Source organism: Anarhichas minor, unplaced genomic scaffold (genome assembly GCF_050575085.1).
Source record: "Anarhichas minor isolate MPS153535 unplaced genomic scaffold, ASM5057508v1 ptg000026l, whole genome shotgun sequence".
NCBI classification, from domain to species: Eukaryota; Metazoa; Chordata; class Actinopteri; order Perciformes; family Anarhichadidae; genus Anarhichas; species Anarhichas minor.
The window spans coordinates 11,398,964-11,422,881 of record NW_027466472.1 but is presented as its reverse complement, the minus strand read 5'-3'; the positions used below and the strand labels follow the sequence as shown (position 1 = coordinate 11,422,881).

Genomic DNA, 23,918 nt, shown 5'->3' with positions numbered 1-23,918 from the left:
TTGTGTGATAACCATTCATTAGCCTGCGTGTTTTATAATTTCCAACATTTATTTTTATTTTTTAAGCACAACAAAGAAGAAATTAGTGATATTTGATTGAACCAGTAATATAGCAATAGTACGTTATTTAGAGTTCACAGAGTGAAAATGAATGTTGCTCATTTGAAATGTCCTCAATAAAGATTTGATATATTTTTTGGAAGCAGACTATTTGAGTGGCTACAATGAAAATATCCAAGGTGTAAGTGAAGGCAGCACTTTTAAAACCCGTCACATGACGCGTGCAGTACACCATCAATAATGCAGTCTGTTTGTACCGTTTTGATAGAAACAATATAAAAGTAGTTTCAGTCACCTCAGGTGTCAGTTGAAGTGTCGGAGCCTGAACGTTAGTGGAGCTGCCGCTGTTTTGACAAGCGTTTCCTCTTTCACTTCAACCACATGCTGATACTCCATTACACACACACACACACACACACACACACTCACACAAACATACCGAGCTGAGCAAACAAGCCGCAGACACATCCCCTTTAAATCCTGCTGTAACGTTATAAACCTCCACATCTCTGTCAGCCTTTAACAGCTGCTTCACACACACACAGAGGAGGAACTCAGGATCAGTCTGGTAAGTTTCTGCTGATATGCTTCCATATGTAATGTGATTTTAGCTGTCTCCTAAAGCACAGAACTCCTTTTAATCTTCTGCCAGTTTAAAGTCAGCTTTTGGAAGTCTTGAAGCTATATTGTTGTCTCTGTATATTTAAAAAAAAAATCACTAAATATAAACATTTAAAAAGACAAAAATAATGTATGTCTTCAAAATGGAAAGTATTCTTAAATCAAATTGTTGAGTGATTAGCACGAAACAAAAATAAATACATATTTATTTTTATCGAGCAAAAGTGTTCTCCACCGTGGCCACATAGTGGCTGCAGATTACACAAAGATGACTCTGTGCGTGAGTGATTATTGGATTCGACTGTCATGTAGATCTTTTTTTTATAGTTTAATGTTTGTCAAGGAGGGACCATTGTCTCATAAAGTATGTGTAACTGTTTGATTGTGTGTGTGTGTGTGTGTGTGTGTGTGTGTGTGTGTGTGTGTGTGTGTGTATTGCGTCAAAGAATCCACTCAATGTCAGCATGGCACAGGACTCTATTATTCCTCCCGGTGTGAGTCATTATGTATGATTATTTATGATTTTGATTACACAAGAATGTACTCGAATGTGTGTGTGTGTGTGGTGCACGATGAGCTGTTCTTTCCATTGTTATCCTTCCTGTCTTGTGTCCTTTCTGTGAGCATTCCTTCCTCACAGCAGGGTGACAGTAAAGGACAGTGAATAACACTCGGCCGCTCACTGCGACACATGTGAAATGATCTCAATGTTTCCAGTGTGATGAACTGTGTCTTTTAATAGGCAAAAACCTGCAATCTTGTGGAAAATATTGATGTGAAAACAGAAGTTTGTGAATAGCCACCAGTAGGGTGGAATTCATGACTACTGCATAGAGAATGACATCATCCACCATGAAGTTTTTTTTACATCTTACCAACTAAAATTCACTATGATTTGGGACCAAACATAGAGGCTGAAGCCCATACACTGTTTGTATTTGATGTGTTTTGACACGCTTGTCTGTGTTGGACACATAATTAGTGCTCGATTGATTAGTCGATTAAGCTTGTTGTTGATTACATCACCTTTAATCAGTCAACAACTGATTAAAGTTATCTTTTAACATCTACTCTTTGGGGTTTATATGACAATGTTGAAGTGATACAAGAGCTTAGTGTCCAGACACAGGAGGGCAGTATTACTATTACTAGTGAAACTGAGTCTGAAATGCTCTGAAACCGTATACATTTCTTTGCACTCAACTGTTTTATTGTCATATTTAAATCACTCCTCATGTCATATTTTCCTGGGACTATACTCTCGGTATTAGTGCAGTTGATATGACCCCCCCCCCCCCCCCCCCCCCCCCCCCCCTCTCAGCTATTTTTCCTGGGAGCCTGCTCATATCTGACTTTCAGAACTGATAAATCACTGATTAATTGTCACTGTTGAGCCAGAAAGTGTGATTAATGACAGACAGTGTTTACTGGGTCTGTTATGCAGGTGCTTTTATGTGTTAATGATTTATACATTATCAGTCTGATTAATGAGTTTAAAAGCAAGGGAGTGTTTTCGGTACATTAGGCTATTGCTCATGCATGTGTGTGCCAAATTATTCATCATCTGTTTGTTCTCACAGATTCGTACAATTCCGACGTTGGGGGAAAAAAAGGGATGGAGCAATTTAAATTCCCCCAGGCTTAATGAATGGATTGCATTAGTAATGTCCTCCTGTACATAGGGTAGGGCTCACTGTTCAAGTGATTCCGAAACAATTCAACCACTTAAGGGTGTGTCTGGGTCACTGTTACTACTACGGCATGCAGGATGGGCCAAACTCGCTCGGCTCTTTCGCACACCACCGACATTCCAGGCAGAGCGAAGTTGAAAGCAGGCGAAACAGCCCAGCGACTCCGTATCTGCGGGTTTAGGAGCGGAGAGAAGCATCAGACGCACCAGTTAAAAAGGAATCCGATGAAAAATAAAGTGCTATCGTGTCTGGGAAGGAGAAAGCGAGACTCCAGCCCAACAGAAGCGGATTCAGTTTGCGGAAACGAAGCCGGAGATTCAGCGACGCACCGCGATCACAGAGTAGGAAAGTTGCCCAGGGACGAGGTTGTGTCGGGGGTAGAGGATCGTCGAGCATCCCCGGGCTGTTTGGAGTCGCCGTCCGGCCTAGATCACCATGTCGAAGCCACCCAACACGTCGTGAACCGAGAGGCAGCGGCTGGCTCGTCCGATGAAGTCCGCTGCGAGGAGCCAAAGCCCCAGCGAGAAGACAATGCCTCGGGTCCCCCGACGAGGGCCATGGAAGATCAGCCACTGGGGGGTGTTGTGTCTGAGGCTCGGGAGGCTCTGACTTCAGCCCCTTTTCTCACCTCTGACCCGGACACTGAGCGGGCGTTCTCTAGCTTGTCCCCACATCAACCTTTGGGTCGTGGACTGACACAAACAGACGATCACGCTGAGGGTGAAATGACGAAACGTGACTGCAGTCACGTTTCATGTCGGCCCAAAGCGACCGGGGACCAACACGAGTGTTGTCCGGTGGAAAGTGAGAGCCCAAAGGACTCCGATCAGTCCCCTCATGGTCCTCCAGAGGGCCAGAGTTACACTGGACCTATACCGACACTCATCATAACGAGAGACCCCAGCCCGACCCGCTCTCAGGGGACTCCGGCCCTGCTGACGGTCCGATCGGAGCTCAACACCGGCTCGTGTCTGGACCCTCACCCGGACGACGAGTCCCCCTGCTCGGACAGCGGCTGCGGAGGGTCCCCTGCGCTGATGCGCTCACTGAGGAAGCTGTCCAACTCCTCCTCCATCGGCCTGTCCTCCGCCTCGTCCTTCGAGGAGTCCGAGGACGACTTCACCGGGAGCGACATCGAGTCCAATCTGTCTCCGGCCCGGTCCATGTGCAGCCCCGACGATGGGACAGGGGTGAGTGCTTTTCCTGTGTTTTCCACCCAAAACACTTTTATTGAAACTGTCAATAATCATGAACAGTCACCTTATGAACTGTCAGCTGTACTACAAAAAAACAACCATGAACAGGTTTCACTGCTTTGACTACCAAACATGCAAGTATTGCACAATCGACCATATACTATGGCAGCCATACAGTATGTATTCATCCCTCAACTGAACATATCATGGTGTCGGATGTAAAATTACTACACAGCTAAGAAGTGGTTTGAGACAAACAATCAAATAGAAATGATAACATGTATAAATCCATATACACACACACACACACACACACACACACACACACACACACAGGACACGTGCAGGAGCCTGAAAACACACTTCTCATTGTGTTCTGTTGTGCACGTGCATAATGACAGTCCTATCAGTCACTGTCAGTGGCTGCCAGATGTCATTATGTCAGTGCTGTTGGTCAGATCATCAGGCTGAAGTGCATGTCAGAGCTCAGATAGAAGATGTTCAAACTGTGTCATGTTGATATGTTAGGGTAGTTAATTCACATGAGCTGTGCAAATTCCTGCAGCACAGCGTGTGTCTAAAGGGGTTTTGGTGGATCACGTTTTTGTTTTAAGTGATGAGGAAATGTCAGTGATGACGACATTAATATAGCTTTTCATTTGAAATATTTTGTCTAACGTGCGGTTCAAATTCCTAACGGTTGGACTCGCACACTGATAATAAAACTCGACTATAACACATTTAAACTAGAGAAGAGGAAACTGCCTCTGATCTCCAACCCCCACCTCTGTGACCCTTTACTCCCAGTACAAATATGCTGCCACAGCAATCTAGAAGTTAGTTTACTGACCCAGAGGCTGAGGGTTTTCCTCTCCTCCAGACATGAAATGCAGTTTAATTAAAGCTTCCAAGGCCCCCCCCCCCCCCCCCCCCCCCCCCCAAGTCAGGAGGCCTTGATGTGCTGTCGACTCCAAATGCTTGGAATGAGTCGTCTCAAAGACAGGATGTCTCCACTTCAGCCTTGCAGTACCTCCACTAATCTTCCCTGCAGAACCTGAATCTTGCATATCCAGGTTGTGCGTTCAGGCCGTTGTCGCCAAGCACGCATGTTGACAGGTGTTCAACTGTCTGCATGCCATTCATATTATGCTGCACAAAACGTAGAAACCTGGCAGAAGTTGCACTCGTATATTTTTCAATAATTTAGCCCCAGTTATTTTTCCACAGTAGACGCTCCACCCTTGCCTGGTGCTTTGTTTTCTTTCTTTTTTCCAGAGAAAGAGAAACACAAGACACAGACTATGACTCCAGTCTGATTTTACGGTAGCAGTTTGGACCGTCTGGTGTCCCCACGTTAATACATCTTTACTGTCATTAGCTGGTGTCTTACATACTTTATGCTTTATCTGACAGCCGCACCAAACACTGATGCCCCATTGGGAGGTGGAAATAGGCCTCTAATCGAAGACTGATAACCGATGTTTTGCTGTGATTCATATTCGTGTGCTCAGGTCTACACAAACTTAAATCAGCCATTAATAATAAAACGGCTTGTAAGATCACAACAGGAGAAAGCGGCAAAGCGTAAATACAAAAACAAAGTCGCAACAAGAACCACAGTAAACACAATGAAGCTCAGCTTCATTATCCTGATATGTTATAGCTTAATTATTGTTGACAAAACATAAACAAACACAATTCATCATATCCAGTCAGATGGTCAGATTACTCGTCTTCTGTCCTCATTTGATTAAAATTCATTCTGGCCTCATTGTTATCGTCCTATCATACATCCCATAGGTTCAGATGATAAATATTAAGTCTGGGTTTATTATTATTATTGTTCATTAATCTGCCAACTATACAATTTCATAAAATACTGAAAGTAAACTCGGAGCCCGAGGTGACATCTTTAATATGTTGTTTTGTTCGTCCTGCAGTTAAAAGCACAAGAGATCAGTTTACAATGTAACCAAACAGAGAAAAGAAGCAAATCTTCACATTAAAGACGCTGAAACCAGAGCGTTTGGAGTTGGGGCTGCGCATTATGTCGATATTATATAAATATCTTGAGACTGGATATCGTCTTTGGTTTTGGACATCGTAATATGGCATAAGTGTTGTCTTGTCCTGGTTTTAAAAGCTGCATTACAGTGAAGTGATTACATGATCTGAACTTACCAGACGGTTCTAGCTGTTCAGTTATTTCCCTTCACATAGTCATGATATCCACATTACTGATGAGTATTTATCAAAAAAATAGTTTGTGGATATTTAAGGTCAATTGATTAATTGACTGATAGCTTCAGATCTGTACAGCTTGTGATATTTCTCCCCACTTGGTTTTGAATGGGATTAGTGTATTATCTTCTACAGCTTATATCTTCAATATTCAAATAATAATAATGCCTTTTTGTTGCGTTAGAGGGCACGCCGTTTGTTTTTTTAACGCGTTGAATATAATAAATGAAAAAAAGAATAATACAACTCCCATTATAGTATTGTTACTGTCTCTCCTGGTTCAGTCTTTACTTTGAGCTAAATCGTGGGAGTCTTTAAGAGGCTCATTGCTCCACATGACAAACACAAAGACTGGCTGCCAGTTACAGTGATGATCATTTGACCCAGCAGGTCAGTGGACACCAGTGTAATTTCCTGGCTGTTACACTGACAGCCAGGAAATGAGCAATCAGAGGAGTTGCACTGTTGTGACAAACGTGAATACGCTGGTCTATAAGTCACATTTTGTTCTCTAGTAGTTGCGTAAAACCTCTTCCTCTTTACGTCACACAGTAATTAATACGAGGAGGGTGTGTGTGTGTGTGTTTGTTGTTACTGGCTCTAAGAAGCAGCAGCCACGCTGTCGGCTCCCCGACGAACCAGTTACATTTTGTTCACTCGGCGAGGTGAGCAGATACTTGCTCAAACACGCATACTCGGAGCGTATGATGCCGCGCTGCATTCAGAGTTCAGTGTGTCATGGAAAATTGGGCTGAAGGCAGAGCCGGTTGCTAGGCGACATCGTTGCCATATATGGTACATTTTTTTTTCTTTTTCTTTTCCTCTCTCTACTTGTCTTGTTCTCTTTCTCTCACACACACACACACACACACACACACACACTCACAGTATCGACTCTGTCCCTGACATTTGAATGATATTAGATGCTAATTCCTACACACGTCTGCTCAGCCAACAATGCACATATTATTTTATAATTTATTATCAGATTACGAGACTCTCTCTCCCCCCTTATGCATGTTGCACCGAAACCCTGTGAGCCATGCAGTGGAACAGAGAACGAGAGGAAAATGAGTGTAAGCGGACAAAACAGAGACAGAAGATCCAGTGAAACTGTGATCACGTAGCCTACACGTGCTGATGACTCTTCTTATTTATGCGTCCTTATTCACACGAGCCACAATTGTAGACTTGTTTTCCGTGACACACATTGTACAAAGTCCCACACATCACTCCCACACCCCTTATACACATAATCCATGCTGCAAAGAAACACACTTCATGCTGTTTGTTTGGGTCCACATTTCTTTATAAACTATTATAATTCTGCAGCATAACAATATACCACACGTGGTGGAGGAAGTATTCAGAGTAAAAAGTACATTATTTCCCTCTGAATTGTAGTAGAAGTACTTTCACATTTCCCCCAGTAATATTGTTTACCTTCATTCCATCACTGATGACATTATGTTGTCTGTGTCCGATGAAAATGAGTGATTTTGAGTTTTTTCTTTTAATGGATATGAGATTTGATTATTTATTTCCATACCAAAAGATTAGATTTACCGTGCTATAAAAGAGAGAATGCCAACTAACAATGGTCCTATTTGAGAGGATTTACCAGCAAATATTGAGTATATTTCCATAAATGACAAACGAATACTCCATTATCAAAAGTGCTCATGAGTAATTGTCTGTTTCATCCCTCACACACACACACGCATACAGTGGAACAGCATGTACCACATTAGACAGAGAGGACACTCGGAGAAAATAAACACAATAAATACACACAATTAAATCTAAAGCCACGCCCTCTGCTGCTCCTTCAGTGGCTCACCACAGCGATGAACACTTAAGTCGAGGGAAAGGGATGTGGTTTTAAAGTAGTGAAGTAAAGCTCTGACGGTACCTGAAGACATGCTCGGTGTATGCACATGTAGCTGATAGTCGCCTGACAGGTTCTACACAAACACACCCCTCTGTGAGTTGCGTAGTGCTGAGGAATTTGTCATGCAGACAAAAGGAGAGTATGGGGAAGGCATGTTGTCCCTGCCCTCATGAACCTGGCAGGAGATTGGCTCAGCGTGGGGCTCAGGATAGGTCCTGTGGGGATTAGGGGATGAGAGCGAGACGAGAGAACAACGGTGAGACTGAAGGGAAAGAGAAGACCGCTCATTGTGTGGAGGTTATACCTTCAGGGGGAGAGAGACTGAATGATGTAGTGCGGGGAGTAAAAGCAAAGGGGGGACCGGTTCAAGCAGGCAGATGGTAGAGAAAAAACAGCAAAGTGACAGTTTCGGTATGTGGATACGCTTGATCGGTAAAGAAGATCTATTGAGAAAGTGTTTCGAGAGGAAGGGAGGAGGGACTCCATGTCGAAACAGGAGAAATTTTGACTCGGGATGACAAAAGAGAGGGTGTAGAGACCAAGCAGGGGGTCAGTGTGAGAAATGAGTGTGAGCTTCTAACAGAGGAGGATTATTCACCAGGCAACACAAGCCTCGGTGTACAGCAAGGGTTTACAGCCTGAATACCTGGGATAAGAGAGAGCCGTAGCTCTGAGCCAACGGTAGACCCGGCTATAGGTGATTGTGAAGGATCTCGGGCCGACAGGGAGGCACACGGCCTGTGGAGATCCGGGGCCGATGGTGCGGAGGGCTTTGTGCTGGCTACGTTCCCGATTCGTCTCCGGTGCGGTGTGTGCTTGTGTCAGCGCCTGCCTCCTCCTCCACTACTGCTCTGTCTGCCAGGTAAGAAATAGAAAGTGGCACGTTTCTGTCCATGGTGCAGCGATGCAGACTGACGGGTGTATATTTGCTAACGTCACACTTCATCAGACAGATGATACATGAGGGTAAATTATATCTAATATAGGTTTGGCCATTCAAATGCGAGTGTGATTAATATCCCTGTGTGTTGTTGCTGTTACAGTACATGATGATCCCTCTATCCGGGCTAAGAAGCAGGATCGGCATGTTTCCAGCTGTCATACTTTAAGCAATCACTTTATTTGTCAGACTGATGACTAATGTTATAGGTACACTTAACTAAAGCGAATGCCTCAAACTGAGAGGTGTCAACTCTACTTTTAGATGGTAGACTAAATATTACCAACACAATTCACTATATTGTAATACAAACTAACAGCACCACACACGTTGAATCAGCACCTGTCTAAAACAGTTAATCAAAAACTGAACATAGCTCAGCCAGCTGATCAAAGAAACATTAGATGAGTTGCAGAGGACTCTGTCCACAAAACAACCTCCCAGTAAAGAAGTGGAGTTTATGTTGACGTTACTCACTTAAGATTTCTTTCCTGGAAAATATAATGCTACTTTACGATTATTCCCACCAAACATGAAACTTTCAGCAAAATGTGTGTAATTATTACATTTAATACTCAGTTGTTTGGTTAAAGGTTAAAAAAAGACTGAAAACTAACTTGGAAGACAAAATGTTTCCTCTGTATTCATGTTTAGCTGTCAAATTACTAAGTAAACAGTTTGAAAAGTAACTTGCAAATAAGGACTGTATTACCAGCCAACTACCCTTATGTCCCCCCCAAAGCACAGTTTAGTATAGTTTAGTTTAGTTTAGTTTAGTGTGTGTGTGTGTGTGTGTGTGTGTGTGTGTGTGTGAGGGAGGTGAAGTAGGGGGCACTGTAAAGACACATTCCTGTGATCAGTGTGACTTCTCCCAGCATGACAACATTGTTGTTATCATGTGAACCTCATCCGTGTGTGTGTGTGTGTGTGTGTGTGTGTGTTGCTTCATCACGAGCACCAGAGACATTACCAGACAAATGCTGCCTTTGGGGAGAAAAACTTAAGTTTGATTGAGAGGATGTTGTCGAGACGTACAGGAATGTGACTTCCATTTGCCTTGAAGTATGGAAAATATAAATAACTCGAGCACATTCATCAGCATCGACTCTTTGGGGGATGGAGAAGAAGCTTATACAACACTGAACGATGACATGAGCTCTGTGTTTTTAGATCCGTGAGTTATATAAAAGAGAAAGCGGAGATGGTGAGGGTTGAACTGTGAGAGGTGAAATGTGACCTCGGTGTTTAAAAAGCTGGGATGTGTGGGACGAGGAGACAGCAACACAGTTTACTCAGTTTGAATGGAAACAACAGTCCACGTATCATTTCAACGGGATTATCTGCATTAAACGTCTCCATTAGCAGCATTAGCTCTGGCTGTGACCGGTAATATTAGTCGGATACATTTGATCCCACAGAGGCAACACATTAAGCTGTCAGCTTGAAGCAATCAGAGAGAGAGAGCCTGATGGCAAAAGAGAAGTGAAAGAAGAGAAGCTGGAGGTGTGGGTGTCTGCTTCACCTTTCTCAGCCTGAGGAGGACAAAGGAAACTAATACTGTAATAGCCAGATGGAAAGAAGCCCAGGTTACAGTGGTCTGCTGGGTAAACATGGTGCGTGTTGTGTCCACAAACGGATGTTATTAAGGAGATTGGATGTGTTTTTACAGTGTTGGCGGTTTCTTAAAACGGCTCTTTTGTTTGGTTCAGCCGGGCAGGAAATGTCAATCTTTAGCACTTTTACAGAGGGACAGGGCATTCACATTATAATTATAATAATAATAATAATATATAATAGCATGTGATCGTTCTTAATATGTAATTTATTTCAGTGCACTGAATAACATGATATTCGCATATCAAACACTCACCAAAAAGACACCTTAAATTGAATGGCACAGAGTAAAATACTGCTTAAACCTGAATGTCAAGTATGATAAACGAGGAAATTCCCTACATTGCTGAGTCCTCAGTCTCGTAGACTCCTGTGTTATCAACCTTACACAAGGGGTTCTTAATTATCCCTTACAGCAGCACTTTGGAGGCCAAGCGCTGGAGACAGTTTAACTGTCTGACGGTGGATTGCTTTCTGGTTTTAATGTGGTGTAAAGGTTGTGCGGGTTATTTCTCTGCTCTATTTGAATACAACTGTCCTGAAAAAGAGGATACGTGCTGGTAGAAGGCTCACAGGGTTTCGAAAGGACGTTATCTCGTGTTGCAAATGCGGTGAAATGCGGTCAGTGTTCACATGTTTCATCGCCATGCTTTGCCCCGACGGCGTCAGAGGGGATGTCGGGGTTAATCTGTTGACGGGATGGACGGTCTCAGATCACAGGTTGTTTCGTATTCACTCATTCCCCTCTGAAGGCCTCACATTGACCAGCTGTCTGACGAAGCACAAACATGTAAGGAAACAAGAGAACTTATTGTTAAAATGGTGAAAGCCCCTGAAAACTTGGCATCAAATCTCAAGTTTTTCTCAATAACACAAAATATTCCAGACCAAATATGTGACTTTTGGACTCCGTCACTCACAGTAAGGAACACATTTCAGGGCCTTAAAAACTTTTGAGTTACAGAACTGCACTCCTAAATTCAAATGGATCCCGTTTTGTCTTCTTCATCTTCTCGGGTAAACACAGACTCTGCAGTTTCCGTTGTTTTATGGTGACAGAGTTTCAACGGAGCAGCTGTGGAAAGAATGCATGAAAGGAGAGCAGAGATAGGCTGACATGTAAACATGGCAGAGATATGCCTGACAGGGAGCAGCTCAGTCATTCACAGATGTTATTTCGTTATAAAAAGATTAGTTTTATTGTTATAGCCTCTTGTCCCTGCGTTTTATTACTCGCAGTAACACTTTTTGTGCTTCTGTCACATTCCCGTGTTCCTGTGTTAAACATACATTTGCAAAAATCATTGTAGGAATGATAAGAAAGACTGTAAATTGAGAAAGAGCCGGGAGAAATTATATTCAGTAACGTCTACTGTAATGTAACACACACACACACACACATTTCCATCCTAAACTGGTTTTCCGTTTGTTGTGATTTCCCACACACGCACGTTCTAATCAATCGATGTCATGTTCCTCTCAGATTGCTGACGTCAAAGCCACCGTTGCACACTGTCCTTGCTCTGGTGTTTCCCAACACAGATAACCGTACTACACACACACACACACACAGTTTCGGACAGTAAGGCTCTGTTTTACGACACTGCAGGGGTAGCTTTGGTAAATGTTTTATGAATGGACTCTTTTACGTATGTTGTGCACCTGGCCTAATCTAAAGGGGAGGAACGGTCCAATGTCTACAGAGGTGTGTGTGTGTGTGTGTGTTTGAGCTCACCACAGGGTGTGTTTTCCTTTAATGAATAGTCATTCTCTTGCCTGTATTTGGCTCATTGCTTAATTGTGACTGGAAGAGAAGCCCTCGCACCGATTAGTCAGAGCTTCAGATTTGTCATTTGTGTGACGATACAACGCCTTTGTGTAACAAGACAATGACGTTCCTCGTTGTTTGTATTTTTCCAGAATAAGTCCTGGCAGAAATTGAAGACCATGGTCCACTGGTCCCCCTTCATCGTGTCCTTCAAGAAGCGTTACCCATGGGTGCAGCTAGCCGGCCACGCAGGTATACAGTTTGCTTAACATCATCCCACATGCATGGTTTTATCTTCAGTGTTTAATTCTGTTCGTCTCCTTCTCCAAAGGGAACTTCCAGGCCGGCGAGTACGGACGCTTGTTGAAGCGATTCTGTGAGTGTGAGCAGCAGTGCCTACAGAAGCTGATGAAGGACACACTGCACCCCTATGTGCCTGGTTATTATGGGATAGTACAGCGGGAGGAGCAGGATTATAACCTGATGGATGACCTGCTGGCTGACTTCGACTCGCCCTCCATCATGGACTGTAAAATGGGCAGCAGGTAAGACTCGGCACAGGGTGACGGCAGCGTGGTTGTGGGGCGAAGCATTTGCCAAAATCATATTGAGCCAGAAACCATTTTATCTTTTATCATTTTACCTTGAAAATAGATGAACCTTCCTACAGATATCAGCCTCAACACAGTTTAACCCCATCGGTTATCTGCCTCTCTATCACATTTACTCTACATGATAATAATAATGTCTGTATTTGTAGTCAACAAAGTTAATCATTTAAACAGGTTTAAAATTAGAGCTCAGACTAAAACAATTAGAAAATGACAATATACATAACAATAAAGACTTTAAAATAAATGAAAATTTAAAAAAGGGAGGAAAAACAAAATATATCATTGAAATGCATAAAAAAGAAAAATATTCTTTAAATATTTAAATATTAAACCTTTTATGTTTCAGGACGTACTTGGAGGAGGAGCTGATGAAAGCCAGAGAGCGTCCGCGATTGCGGAAGGACATGTATGAGAAGATGGTGGCAGTGGACCCCGGGGCCCCCACTGAGCAGGAGAGGGCCCAGCAGGGAGTCCTCAAACCCAGATACATGCAGTGGAGGGAGACTCTCAGCTCCACAGCCACTCTGGGCTTCCGCATCGAAGGCATTAAGGTCAGAGGTCATCCTGGACTGTTAGCATGCCTGACTGTCGTACTCGGTGCTAGCGAGGAGACAAATAGTTCCCAACAGAAGTAAACCGACGAGTGGGAGTAAATATTTATCATTCTGACCACTGGATGGACCACACACACACACACACACACACACACACACTTGAGAGGAAATGGTCTGTTAAAGTTTGGGCTGGATGTGCAGACACAGAGGGAAATGTTTGCTCCTTCATAAATAAATATAGGGCTGGTTGTCATGTTGCACTAATAGCTGTAGTTTTGCAGGAACTCAAACTGCTCATGACACTGTGAGCATTACAAGCGGTTTTGTTTTCACAAGCTGTGGCTGTGGCATCTTATGTTTCTATATTAATAAGTTAGCGTGTGTTGTTTCTCCTCGGCTAAACACAGACGTAGTTGTACTGCACTGAGTGCTCAGCAGGAAACAGGGTTTGAAGCTGAGTCTAGAAGCTTTAAATTCATTACTTGATGTTGATACTGTCCTTGTGTAGGTAAAGATAAAAGAGTAAACGGAGTGAACCAAATATCTCGTTTTCTTTTTTCCCCTCCAGAAAGCCGATGGAACCTGCAACACCAACTTTAAGAAGACGAAGCACAGGGAGCAGGTGATGCAGGCCCTGGAGGACTTTGTAGCTGGCAACACTCAGATTCTGGTACGTCACTCGTCTTTAGTACGTTACCACTTCTGCTGCTGTTACGGCTCGTCTTCCAAACAAACAAGCAAGGAAGCTTTCGCTTGTTACCTAGCAACAGGTCCTCGCCAAGAAAGAGTTTGCCGCATAACGCCTCCATAACAGCAAACTGTTGGTTACACACGTCAGGTTCTGTATGTGTTGAACAAACGATATATGATTTATGATCTTTAGAGGTGCTGGTGACTTTTGGGCTCCTTCACCCTGTTTCCAGTCTTTATGCTAAGCTAAGTTAGCTAGATGCTGGTAGGATCTAAACATTGTTTAAATGTATTAAGCTGCAACTGCATCAAGGAAGGACATGAGGCTTTAGACTCTCAGTTAAGTGGAAAATAAATACAATACAAGTGGTTTATTTTATATCTTTATTTTTCTCTTTTTCTTAGAAACTCTACCTGCAGCGGTTGAAAGAACTTCGATCCGTCCTTGAGCAGTCGCAGTTTTTCAGGACACACGAGGTGAGACACACTGACACTCATTCAGTTCTCATGATTTCTAAACCGACCCGTTGGCCGAGTTGGAAGATTTTGTGATATCGTTCTGCCAGTAGCTTCTTTATACACATAAAGCTAGACTCACCCGTCTCACCGGTTTCTCCGTCGCAGGTCGTGGGCAGCTCTCTGCTGTTTGTGCACGACGCCTCGGGGAAGGCCAGAGTGTGGATGATCGACTTTGGAAAGACGGTTCCCCTGCCGGAACCTCAGACCCTGGACCACAGGACTCCCTGGATGGAGGGCAACAGGGAGGATGGCTACCTGTGGGGCCTGGACAACCTCATAGACATCTTCAGCACTATGCTCCCACAGACATCGTGAGAGGGAGACTCCAATAGAACTTTGATGTCCAGATGGTGGAAGAGATACAAGATCGGGAGAGTTTCAAGAAAAGATTACACAAACTGAGAAGTATCCAAGTGTCTTTATCCCATTGTACCTGTGCAAGAAGAGGATGAACGAAGTCAAACACAGGATTTCTATTGCAAAGTGGAATATGCCAAAGGCCAACTTCATGCATGATGCTCCTCTTGGGGACAGATGACCTGAGATGAGTTGAGGCAAACAGTAGAAGGAAGAGAAACAGGGAGACTTGAATGCAGAATTGTAACTTTTGTCACATGGACAGTCTGAACTCATGGACGTCGGCAGTCACTTTTTCCTGCAAAGACACACGCTTTGACGTTGCTCATCTTCCTCCTCAACAGCTCCCTCTGTTGGTCAGAGTTGCACACGGCACTCTCACGACCATGAACTCCATCCAGAGGTATGAAACCTTTTCACGAGGCCTTCGAGGAGCATTCGGTAACGGGAGTGATTCTTTTTGTCATGGACCATTTTTGATGTTTCAGTAAACAGCAACACTACAACACTGGTCAGACCACGTGTTAACTAAACTCAGCGTGTAAATACATTTTTTTATTTAATTTTTTTTGGCCTTGGTATAACCTCCTTAACTTGTTTGTACAATTTCTGTGCCTAGCTTTTTTTTTAAAGAACGAGCTGTTTGATCATTCCAGTGCAGTGGACTCCTGCTATTTTTCTTCCAAAGAGTTCACCCACGTATTAACTGCTTTACACTATAATCCCAAAGTTTAACTTCTTGCAGAAAAAGTGTTTTCTAAATTTGGATTTTTGTATGATAATGCAGTGAAACTTTGTTTTTCTCATTTAACTGTACAGTAAGCAGCTTGGCGGCCATGTTTGTCTGGAATTTATTGCACTACGGATCCTCACGAAGCCATCGAACAAATCAAGCGTGTCTTAAAATGGGAAGCAGCAGTCGAGTGCTGGGTTTACAGATGCAGACTTTTCGACGTTTAGAACATGAATTTAATTTGTCGTTACCACTTCTTTCCCTCTGATCAGTGTTGCTTTAGATCTGCAGGGAGTTTTACAGCGAAGCAGTGGCGTAAAGGGTGAAATGAAACTGGAATTACCTGATTTAAATGTCAGGTCTGTTTTAAGGTTTTTGTGAGGTTACACTTGTGTATCGGCTTAAACGTTAACTAACTGGAAATTTCAAACGTGTCTTATGATTCAACAATGACGCATAATCAAATACGAGAATGTCCCTTTTGAACACGAGGACGTTGCTGTAAATCATTTAGCGACACTAAACACTTGGTTTGTGGGGTTGAATCTTGCCATGCGGGATGGAGCGTTTACAAAGAGACATTGTTTTATTTAGATATTAAGTCGCAGTGCTTATGAGCATGTGTGTGTCATGGTCCCTTGACTGGAATGCAGCAGGTCGGTAAAAACAACTTAGTCAGCGTCAGGCAGCAGTGTTTGGGCGTGTGCGTTAGTCGCAAACACCCGACTCATGAAATTGGAATTCAAATTCAGGAATTCAGTTTTTCCATCTCCTCAGAGTAAACATACTGGAGAGCGGAACAATCTAGTGTTTACAAAGTATTATATTTCTTCGCCCACGAATCCTCTATATTTGTAAAATAGCAAACTGTCAGGTTTTCAAACAGGGTGCGGCTTTATTATTTAGAAAACTGGATTGATAAACACATTTATTTTTATTTTTTAAAAAGCAGTGTATTTCTGCACAGGCATACTGGTGAAAATTGATATTAATTCTCTGCTTTGTCCAAGTCATGGATTGCAATAAACTGGAAATAATTTGAGTTGTTGTGAGAAATGTTTTTTCTGTTGTCAGTGTCTCTCTCTCACACACACACACACACACTCTCTGATTTCAGCGTTTGAATATTCATTTTACTAAATATCCCAAAACATTTACAGGTAGGCAGTGAACCAAGATGACAAAGTATTAAATCAAGAATTCAAACAATTTATCGTACAAATATATTCCATTCAGTCAGTGATGTATTTGTCGCATTGTAAACCTGCATGACAAAAAAAAACGATTCCCATATATCCAAAAGAACTGCACTCAGTTTAAATAGTTTTTTTTCAAACATATTGATGAAACAGTGCAAATCCAGTATTTGTTTTTAAAATGCCATCCTGTGTTAATTTGCCCACAACACGGCCTGCAAAGGGCTCAACACAGCTACAGAAACTCGCTCGTATCTTCACCTCAATTCCCCCGAACAGGATCCACAATCGCCACAACAGTAGCACATACAGTGATTCTCTGTAAAGCCCTTTACCACACAGCCGGCTCCTGCGTCACATGTATCACCGCTTCTCTGTCCTTGTGTGGAGCATCACCGCCCGTCCAGCCAGCCCGGCCTCCACCCCTCCCCGAGGAACCACATACTGGGTCCCGTCAGTCGCTCTCTGAGGGTCCATCGTCCTCAGCTGCTCGTTACTCCGAGCTATGCTGTCCAGACTCCACAGCTGGTAGCGCAGGCTTTTACCCTGCTTAGCCAGGACGTGAACCTCTTTGAGTGCCGCGTTGCCGACGGGACAAGCAGAGCCGCTGTCCACGGCGAGGCAGAGCCAGGGCAGAGTGGGATCAGGCCGGGTGTGCTCGCTGCTCACGCTCCCCTGGTCCACACCGAGGAGAACACCTGGAACAGAGCCAATAGCTGTGTCAATTGTGTGACATGTGGATGTTGTTCTCAAATATCTGCACGGTATTACACTCATTTGTGCTTTTAATAGGCTATTCATATAATATATATGAACAAATAAACAGGTTTAACAGCAAGATATAGCTAGAAACATTTCACTTTAATTATTTACTCTTAAATTTATCCCAAAATATATATACACCCAGAAATCCATTTATTAAAAATGCAGACGGACATTTTTGAAGTATTTCAACAGTATTTTCACCATGTGGACGCAGTTACAGTATATTATGTGTACAAACCAATTAACATAATCAAAGGGATTGAGAACTTCCTAAAAAATAGCTTATCTTAATGTCTTAATATACAATAAATAACCTGCCTGGTGTCCTATTTGAGACGTCAGAGTTCACACCTAAAATTCGCTGAAGCTCACTGCTGACCCACAATATGCTGCCAAATGTTCAATTTTGTCTGTTTACTGCAGTGGAAAAAGCTCCAAACCAGCTTCATGAAACGGACTTACCCTGGTTCAGTTAGTGAGGGATAACTCAAGACCCTTCACAATAAGCCCTGCTGTTCTGAGCCCCCTTCATCGAACACCCCTCCGGTGAGCGAGCTACCAGTTACCTGAAGCGACTGCCCAGTGCGCCCTGTGGCCGCTCCGCTGGCACGGCTCGTGGTTGTAGTCCTCATCATATCTGTACGTACGATCAAGGAATTATGTCCTTTCATGACACAAGTAGCAGTTTAAAAACAACAACCACACAGTGAAGTTTCTTTCCATCAGAACAGCCCTCGTGGCTGTTTTGTTTTGGGGATACGGGATGAGAACAGGCTGTCTCCCCCACAGGTGTGTGATGATGGCTGCAGCATTATGACCACTTAAACCCCCCGACAGCAGCTCTGCCTCACAGCCACAGACCTCCTCTGCCAGCAGGGCCATGTTGTCAGCTGACAAAATAAAAATCTCAATGAGAACATAAAGAGACCAGACATCATAAACAGTTGAAATTGCACTTTAGTTGCTTGTGAAACATAAAGAGTGAATTAATACTAAAAAAAACATATTTTAGTTGCTGGTTAAAACTTCCACATTTTAATTACGTCCTACATCTGGAGTGTAATGTCCTATTTGTACTTCTGAAGACATCCAGTGATGTCAAGGTAAGAATTTCATCTTCAACGCTTCATTGTGCTATCAGAAAACTTCCAATTTTCCGAAACAAAAAATGTGTGATCCATTACACCAGAGACACACACCCCCCTTTGTTCCACATGTTTTTATTCGATATCCGTCACAATAGACTGAAAACCGTTTACACACTTTTGTTACCTGAGAACATTTCCCCCTGCGCCGTGTATCCCCTGCTCAGTGCCGTCTGAACGACAGTTTCCATGTCGATGCTCAGCTGAGGCTTTCGGAGGTGAGCGGACATCCACAGAGCCACCAGACCGCACCTGAAAGTAAATGAATAACACGCTCAGTCACAAGCTGGCAGATCATATCACGTTTAATGACTTGAAGCAGAAAAGAATTCAGGTCAAACTAATAAAGCCATAGCCCCGTTGAACAGTTTTGGTAACAGTTTTATTTGTGTTATAAAAGTGCTATTCAGTCAAACGTAGATCAAGGTGTTACTTGACATCAGAGATGCACCGGTTGCAATTTTTTGGGGTCAATTCTGATTACCGATTATTTAAAAGTCAGACTTGCCGATTCCTATTTTCTTTTTAAGAACTATAATTAACAACACCAACATTTTTGTCACTTTCTTTATTAATGGAGAATTCAATTGTACAGCTGCAGCTGCGAGTGTGATTTTCATAGTGTGTGTGCGTGTGACGTTACTATCGGCCCACATTTCCCCAAATTTAAATTTGGGGAAATGAGGCGCCCAGGTAGCTAACATGGTAGCGTGGGCGCCAGCCCGGGATAGAATCCAGACTCTTTGCTGCATGTCGTCTCCTCTCTCTCCCCCTTTCAGTCTATGTAACCTGTGTATCTAATAACGGCAAAATGGCAAATAAAATCATCTTATAAATAAAATCTGATGCACCAGTCACCGGACATGTTCGATCAGCTGACGGCAGCTTGGGGGTCGACCGGTCGCATCGCTACTTGGCACATCTGGGTCTGACACCATAGTTTACTGACTTACTGTGGACCATCTTGGATGAGGGAGGGCACATATGTGTTCACCAGTATCCACTGCAGGTCCTTCCTGAAACTGAAGCACACAAGAAAGCACACGACATAAATACACATTATATTACTATCCAGTTCATCAGCTCTGCAACAGCCCGTTTTCAAGTGAGACATTTTCACAGTGCTTTTACAAGTAAAGATGTCTGCTGTGAAAAAGGCCGATAAATCCTTTCTTTGTGAGGCTTAGAACAACAATTTTTGTTTGACTTTGTGTCAGTCGTTGAGTCAACTCTACGTTAATTAGTGAGGCTGTAGTTAGTGTTGAGTCAGGATCATATTAGCATATATTGAGGTTTTTCCAACCGACTCAATGTTTGTAAATTTGGGTGGACAAAATATTAGGAACACCTTTCAATACAAAGCAGTCCAGTACAACACCTCTAGAGCTGCAACTCAAGTGCTTGATTAACCGTTTGGTTTATAAAATGTCGTAACGTGGTGACAAATGGTCGTTACAATCTCCTAAAGCCCCAGGTGACTTCTTCATATTGCTGGTTTTGGCCAATCAACAGTCAAAAACCTGAAGAAATTCAATTAACTACCACAAATGAAGAAGAAAAGCAAGAAAGCCTCACAGCTGAGAAGCCGGAGCAAAAGAATATTTGGCATTTGTCCTTTAAAAATTACTTTCATGATAAATTGATTACCATAGTAGTTGCAGGTTTCATTTTCTGTGAATTTTTTGTATTATCAATTACCATATTGCCTCTGGCCTCAACAGAGTTGACAACACCTCTGTGACAATGTCAACAGAAAAGCAAACATCGTAGGCTTCACACAGGTAGGATTTATTGCAGAGCATTTGGATTGGATTGTACATGTGTATCTTATAATCTTGTAACTAATTGATTGTGCTCAAACTATGGTTACAACGTCTGATGTTCAGGTTAAATGAGCAAAACTAATTATGTTGTCATCGCTCGTTGTAAATCTCACCTGCTCTCTCTCTGACTGAGCAGTAAGCGGGCCTCTGTGTGGTTCCCCTCCACAGCACTTCTGCTACTGGCTATGGTCTGATACAGCTTCTTCTTGGGGGATGAGGCTGGAGGTGGAGGTGGTGGACCTGGAGCAGGTGGAGGAGGAGGTGACAGGGGGAACTCCACTGACATCTCTACTGAGCTCCTTTTGAATTAACCCTGACAGAGGTGGTACTTTGGTTAGTATTTTTGTGCATCTTTGGAAAGAGGTAAGTTACAATTGTATTAGTATTGTAATGCATGCAGCCTAACCCGCCCACCCTTCACTCTCTCCTACCTCCTAGTCTGCTCGCTCTGTAGCCTGCAAGCGAGGCGAAAAATTAGTGAAGTTATCTTCGCTCGGTGTTCAATGCTATTTGATGAGAAACCGACATCAACGTTCGTCTCCTGTTAACTGTAATCGCTCACAAAAAGTATTTGTCATATTTTATACACTAGATCCTACACACACGTTTGAGACTAGCAGAGCTGAGCTAACAGCAACGGTGTTTAGGTTTTAACCATATTTGGCAGAGTGACTCTTCTTCGTGTCCGATGAGCTCACACACCAACGGTTAAAGGGTCATAGCGCCCTCTACTGCATCCACGTTAGAGTGCATAGGCTGTATTGTGTGGCATAATGGCACTACATCATTTTGATATCGGCTGCACTGCTAATTTATGTGTCCGAGTAACTATTGCCTGCCTAACAGGCAAAAAAAACACGATTCAAAAGGGCAATAAAAGGGCGCTAAGCTCATCTGACCAGGAACAGGTGTTACACCACATTGTGTTACCCGAGCTATCAGAATCTGTCAAGCAGTCGGTATCGAAAGGGTCCATTTTTGTATGTGAAAATATGTGGTCCTTTCTAAACGATATTATTTGGCACCAGGTGTGGTAAAAGCAGCTATCGCAAAGTACAGAAAGTGTGATAAAAAGAAAACGTTTTCCGTGGTCACCAAATCTGATGGGTCACAATATTTAGCGGAAACGGCCCCTGTGTTTTGTTAACGCGAGAACAGAGCACGGGATTTGAGAGGGCACGGGCTTTCATTCAGCACTTCGAGGTGAGTATTCCGTCGACAGCGAGCTGATCAAATATATACTTTCTTGTTAATCAAAACCATTTGTAGAATTAAATATCCTATTTGTACGTTATGTGATAACGAGGGCTGTCGGGCGTAAGCGATAGATTATTACATTTAGATCTAGTGAGCTAAATGACGTTAGCTATAGCTAACGTTAGTAGTTAGCTTGTAGGCTAGCGTTCACCCCACGTTATTCAAGCCGGAGGGTTGTTACGTTAGCTGCTTGGCGGCTCATCGACTCATCGAGAATTGTGCTCTTATCTGGTTTATACAGAACATTTAAATAGTTTTCCCTCCAACCACTCATCCGCAGGTTAAAAGATGGCCACTCCGGATGTACGGCTCAATCATACAATCTACATCAACAATTTGAATGAGAAAATCAAGAAAGATGGTGAGTTTATCCTTAACGTTACCTTCTAGCTTTACATTTCTGGCTCCAAGTAAACGCACACACGGCTCACAGAGGGCCTCTCTAATCAAACTGATGGTTTCTCACATGTTTTTCTTGTTTCTGCAGAGTTGAAAAAGTCGTTGTACGCCATCTTCTCACAGTTTGGACAGATTTTGGACATCTTGGTTGCACGAAATCTGAAGATGAAGGGTCAGGCCTTTGTTATTTTCAAAGAGGTTAACAGCGCTTCCAATGCTCTGAGATCCATGCAGGGATTTCCTTTCTACGACAAACCCATGGTAGGTTAATCACACAGTGAATACCAAGTCACTTTACAGATATTTAAAGATGGCACAAATGATCTACACAATATAACAACTGCATATAAACTGTAGCCTCTGAAGGCACATGAGGTCTTAACTAACTCATCTGTCTCTTCCAGCGTATACAGTATGCCAAGATCGACTCAGACATCATAGCTAAAATGAAGGGGACTTTTGTGGAGCGTGATCGTAAAAAGGAGAGGATCAAGAAGGTCAAAGGAGCTGACGCAGCAGCAGCTAAGAAGGGTTTACCAGGAGCTGCGGTGCCCATGGTTGCTGGCGTACCCACTGCCATGCCTGTAAGTAGAGCAATAGGGATTCTATTGTTCATCAGTTTTTAGAGTTAATGATTAAACGGTAGCATACAGGTGCCCCCAGATTAGAGTGGAGGTCATTGATGGTATGTGTAGGGGGCAAAAATAGGAATAAGATGGAACTGACGCGCTCGTCGTTGTTGTACTTCCCTCTTCAGGGAATGCCTCCCATGAGCCAGGCTCCCCGTATGATGCACATGCCGGGCCAGCCGCCTTATATGCCGCCTCCTGGCATGATGCCTCCTCCGGGGATGGTGCCTGGTCAGATGCCACCTGGTAGCATGCCTCCTGGACAGATGATGCCTGGACAGATGCCTGGACAAATGCCCCAACAGGTATGTTGCCATTATTTATTTATATATATATATATATATATATATATATATATATATATATATTTTTTTTTTAAATATTGGCCTGGTCATTCTATTCTGATCTCTTCTGTCGTCCATCCTCACAGGTTGCAGAAAATCCTCCCAATCACATCCTCTTCCTCACCAACCTGCCAGAGGAGACGAACGAACTCATGCTCTCCATGCTCTTCAACCAGTTAGTAACGACTCCCTCTCTGCATTTGATTTTGCACTTTTGCATTTGTCCATTTATTGGATGCCTGACTGTATTGTTGTGTATTCAGGTTCCCCGGGTTCAAGGAGGTGCGTCTGGTCCCTGGTCGTCACGACATCGCCTTTGTGGAGTTTGAGAACGAGGTGCAGGCCGGCGCTGCACGAGATGCACTACAAGGCTTTAAGATCACACAAGCGAATGCCATGAAGATCTCATTCGCTAAGAAATAACTTCTTTCCAGTCCGGTCTTTTTTCTTACACGCAGGTATTTTTAGAAATGTACAGCAGTGACCCAAACTATGAAACATTTTTAGAAATTGACGCTCGAGAGTGCAGTTCAGGCGGTGTTTTTTTCTTCTTCTTTTTTTCCTTCGTTCAGGATTACTTGTAAGTATGTAAGTATACATCCTTTGCATCAAGTTGCTGTGTATTATCGCACCACACTTGCAGAACTCTTGACTTACAACGGTCAGGTAAATGTATGGAGGAGTTCTTCATCCTATTGATCAGTATCAATGCTGGTTTACCTTTTTTTTTTTTTTTTTACACTCAAATCATCGAGCAACTTGATGTGTCGTCTGTATTTTGTTGTCATAAAGCATTGCACCCAGGGTCTGGTTTACCAGACATTGTACCTGGAGCTTTTCTGTTTTTATAATTAAAATTAATTTCCTTTGA

General features: G+C 43.1%; 3 protein-coding genes across 3 annotated transcripts; 2 read left to right on the top strand and 1 right to left on the bottom strand.

The window, feature by feature from the left end:
* The first annotated feature begins 2,282 nt into the window (after positions 1–2,282).
* itpkcb (inositol-trisphosphate 3-kinase Cb) lies at positions 2,283–16,531 on the top strand. Its single transcript, XM_076100416.1, has 7 exons — positions 2,283–3,562; positions 12,175–12,274; positions 12,354–12,567; positions 12,983–13,187; positions 13,759–13,860; positions 14,286–14,357; positions 14,505–16,531. The coding sequence occupies exons 1-7, from the start codon at positions 2,450–2,452 to the stop codon at positions 14,712–14,714; spliced, it is 2,016 nt and encodes a 671-aa protein (XP_075956531.1). The 5' UTR covers positions 2,283–2,449; the 3' UTR covers positions 14,715–16,531.
* A 69-nt stretch (positions 16,532–16,600) lies between these two features.
* Positions 16,601–21,077, bottom strand: actmap (actin maturation protease). Its single transcript, XM_076100418.1, has 7 exons — positions 20,850–21,077; positions 20,532–20,731; positions 19,549–19,617; positions 18,723–18,847; positions 18,211–18,340; positions 18,017–18,087; positions 16,601–17,383 (listed from the first exon to the last, which is right to left on the bottom strand). Exons 2-7 carry the CDS (start codon positions 20,702–20,704, stop codon positions 17,049–17,051), a joined length of 903 nt encoding a protein of 300 aa, XP_075956533.1. The 5' UTR covers positions 20,705–20,731; positions 20,850–21,077; the 3' UTR covers positions 16,601–17,048.
* A 489-nt stretch (positions 21,078–21,566) lies between these two features.
* Positions 21,567–23,918, top strand: snrpa (small nuclear ribonucleoprotein polypeptide A). The gene is made up of 7 exons (XM_076100136.1): positions 21,567–21,621; positions 21,956–22,036; positions 22,163–22,335; positions 22,479–22,658; positions 22,832–23,008; positions 23,134–23,222; positions 23,311–23,918. Exons 2-7 carry the CDS (start codon positions 21,964–21,966, stop codon positions 23,468–23,470), a joined length of 852 nt encoding a protein of 283 aa, XP_075956251.1. The 5' UTR covers positions 21,567–21,621; positions 21,956–21,963; the 3' UTR covers positions 23,471–23,918.

Excerpts from the sequence above, each read along its gene's own strand:
- itpkcb (XM_076100416.1), top strand. The coding sequence starts at position 2,450 with ATGGGCCAAACTCGCTCGGCTCTTTCGCACACCACCGACATTCCAGGC. Across the intron at positions 3,563-12,174 it reads GCCCCGACGATGGGACAGGG|AATAAGTCCTGGCAGAAATT; the intron begins GTGAGTGCTTTT and ends GTATTTTTCCAG. Across the intron at positions 12,275-12,353 it reads GCAGCTAGCCGGCCACGCAG|GGAACTTCCAGGCCGGCGAG; the intron begins GTATACAGTTTG and ends CCTTCTCCAAAG.
- actmap (XM_076100418.1), bottom strand. The coding sequence starts at position 20,704 with ATGTCAGTGGAGTTCCCCCTGTCACCTCCTCCTCCACCTGCTCCAGGT. Across the intron at positions 18,848-19,548 it reads CTCATCCAAGATGGTCCACA|GTGCGGTCTGGTGGCTCTGT; the intron begins GTAAGTCAGTAA and ends ATTTACTTTCAG. Across the intron at positions 17,384-18,016 it reads GCACTGGGCAGTCGCTTCAG|GTGTTCTCCTCGGTGTGGAC; the intron begins GTAACTGGTAGC and ends GCTCTGTTCCAG.
- snrpa (XM_076100136.1), top strand. The coding sequence starts at position 21,964 with ATGGCCACTCCGGATGTACGGCTCAATCATACAATCTACATCAACAAT. Across the intron at positions 22,336-22,478 it reads CTTTCTACGACAAACCCATG|CGTATACAGTATGCCAAGAT; the intron begins GTAGGTTAATCA and ends TGTCTCTTCCAG. Across the intron at positions 23,223-23,310 it reads CTCTCCATGCTCTTCAACCA|GTTCCCCGGGTTCAAGGAGG; the intron begins GTTAGTAACGAC and ends TTGTGTATTCAG.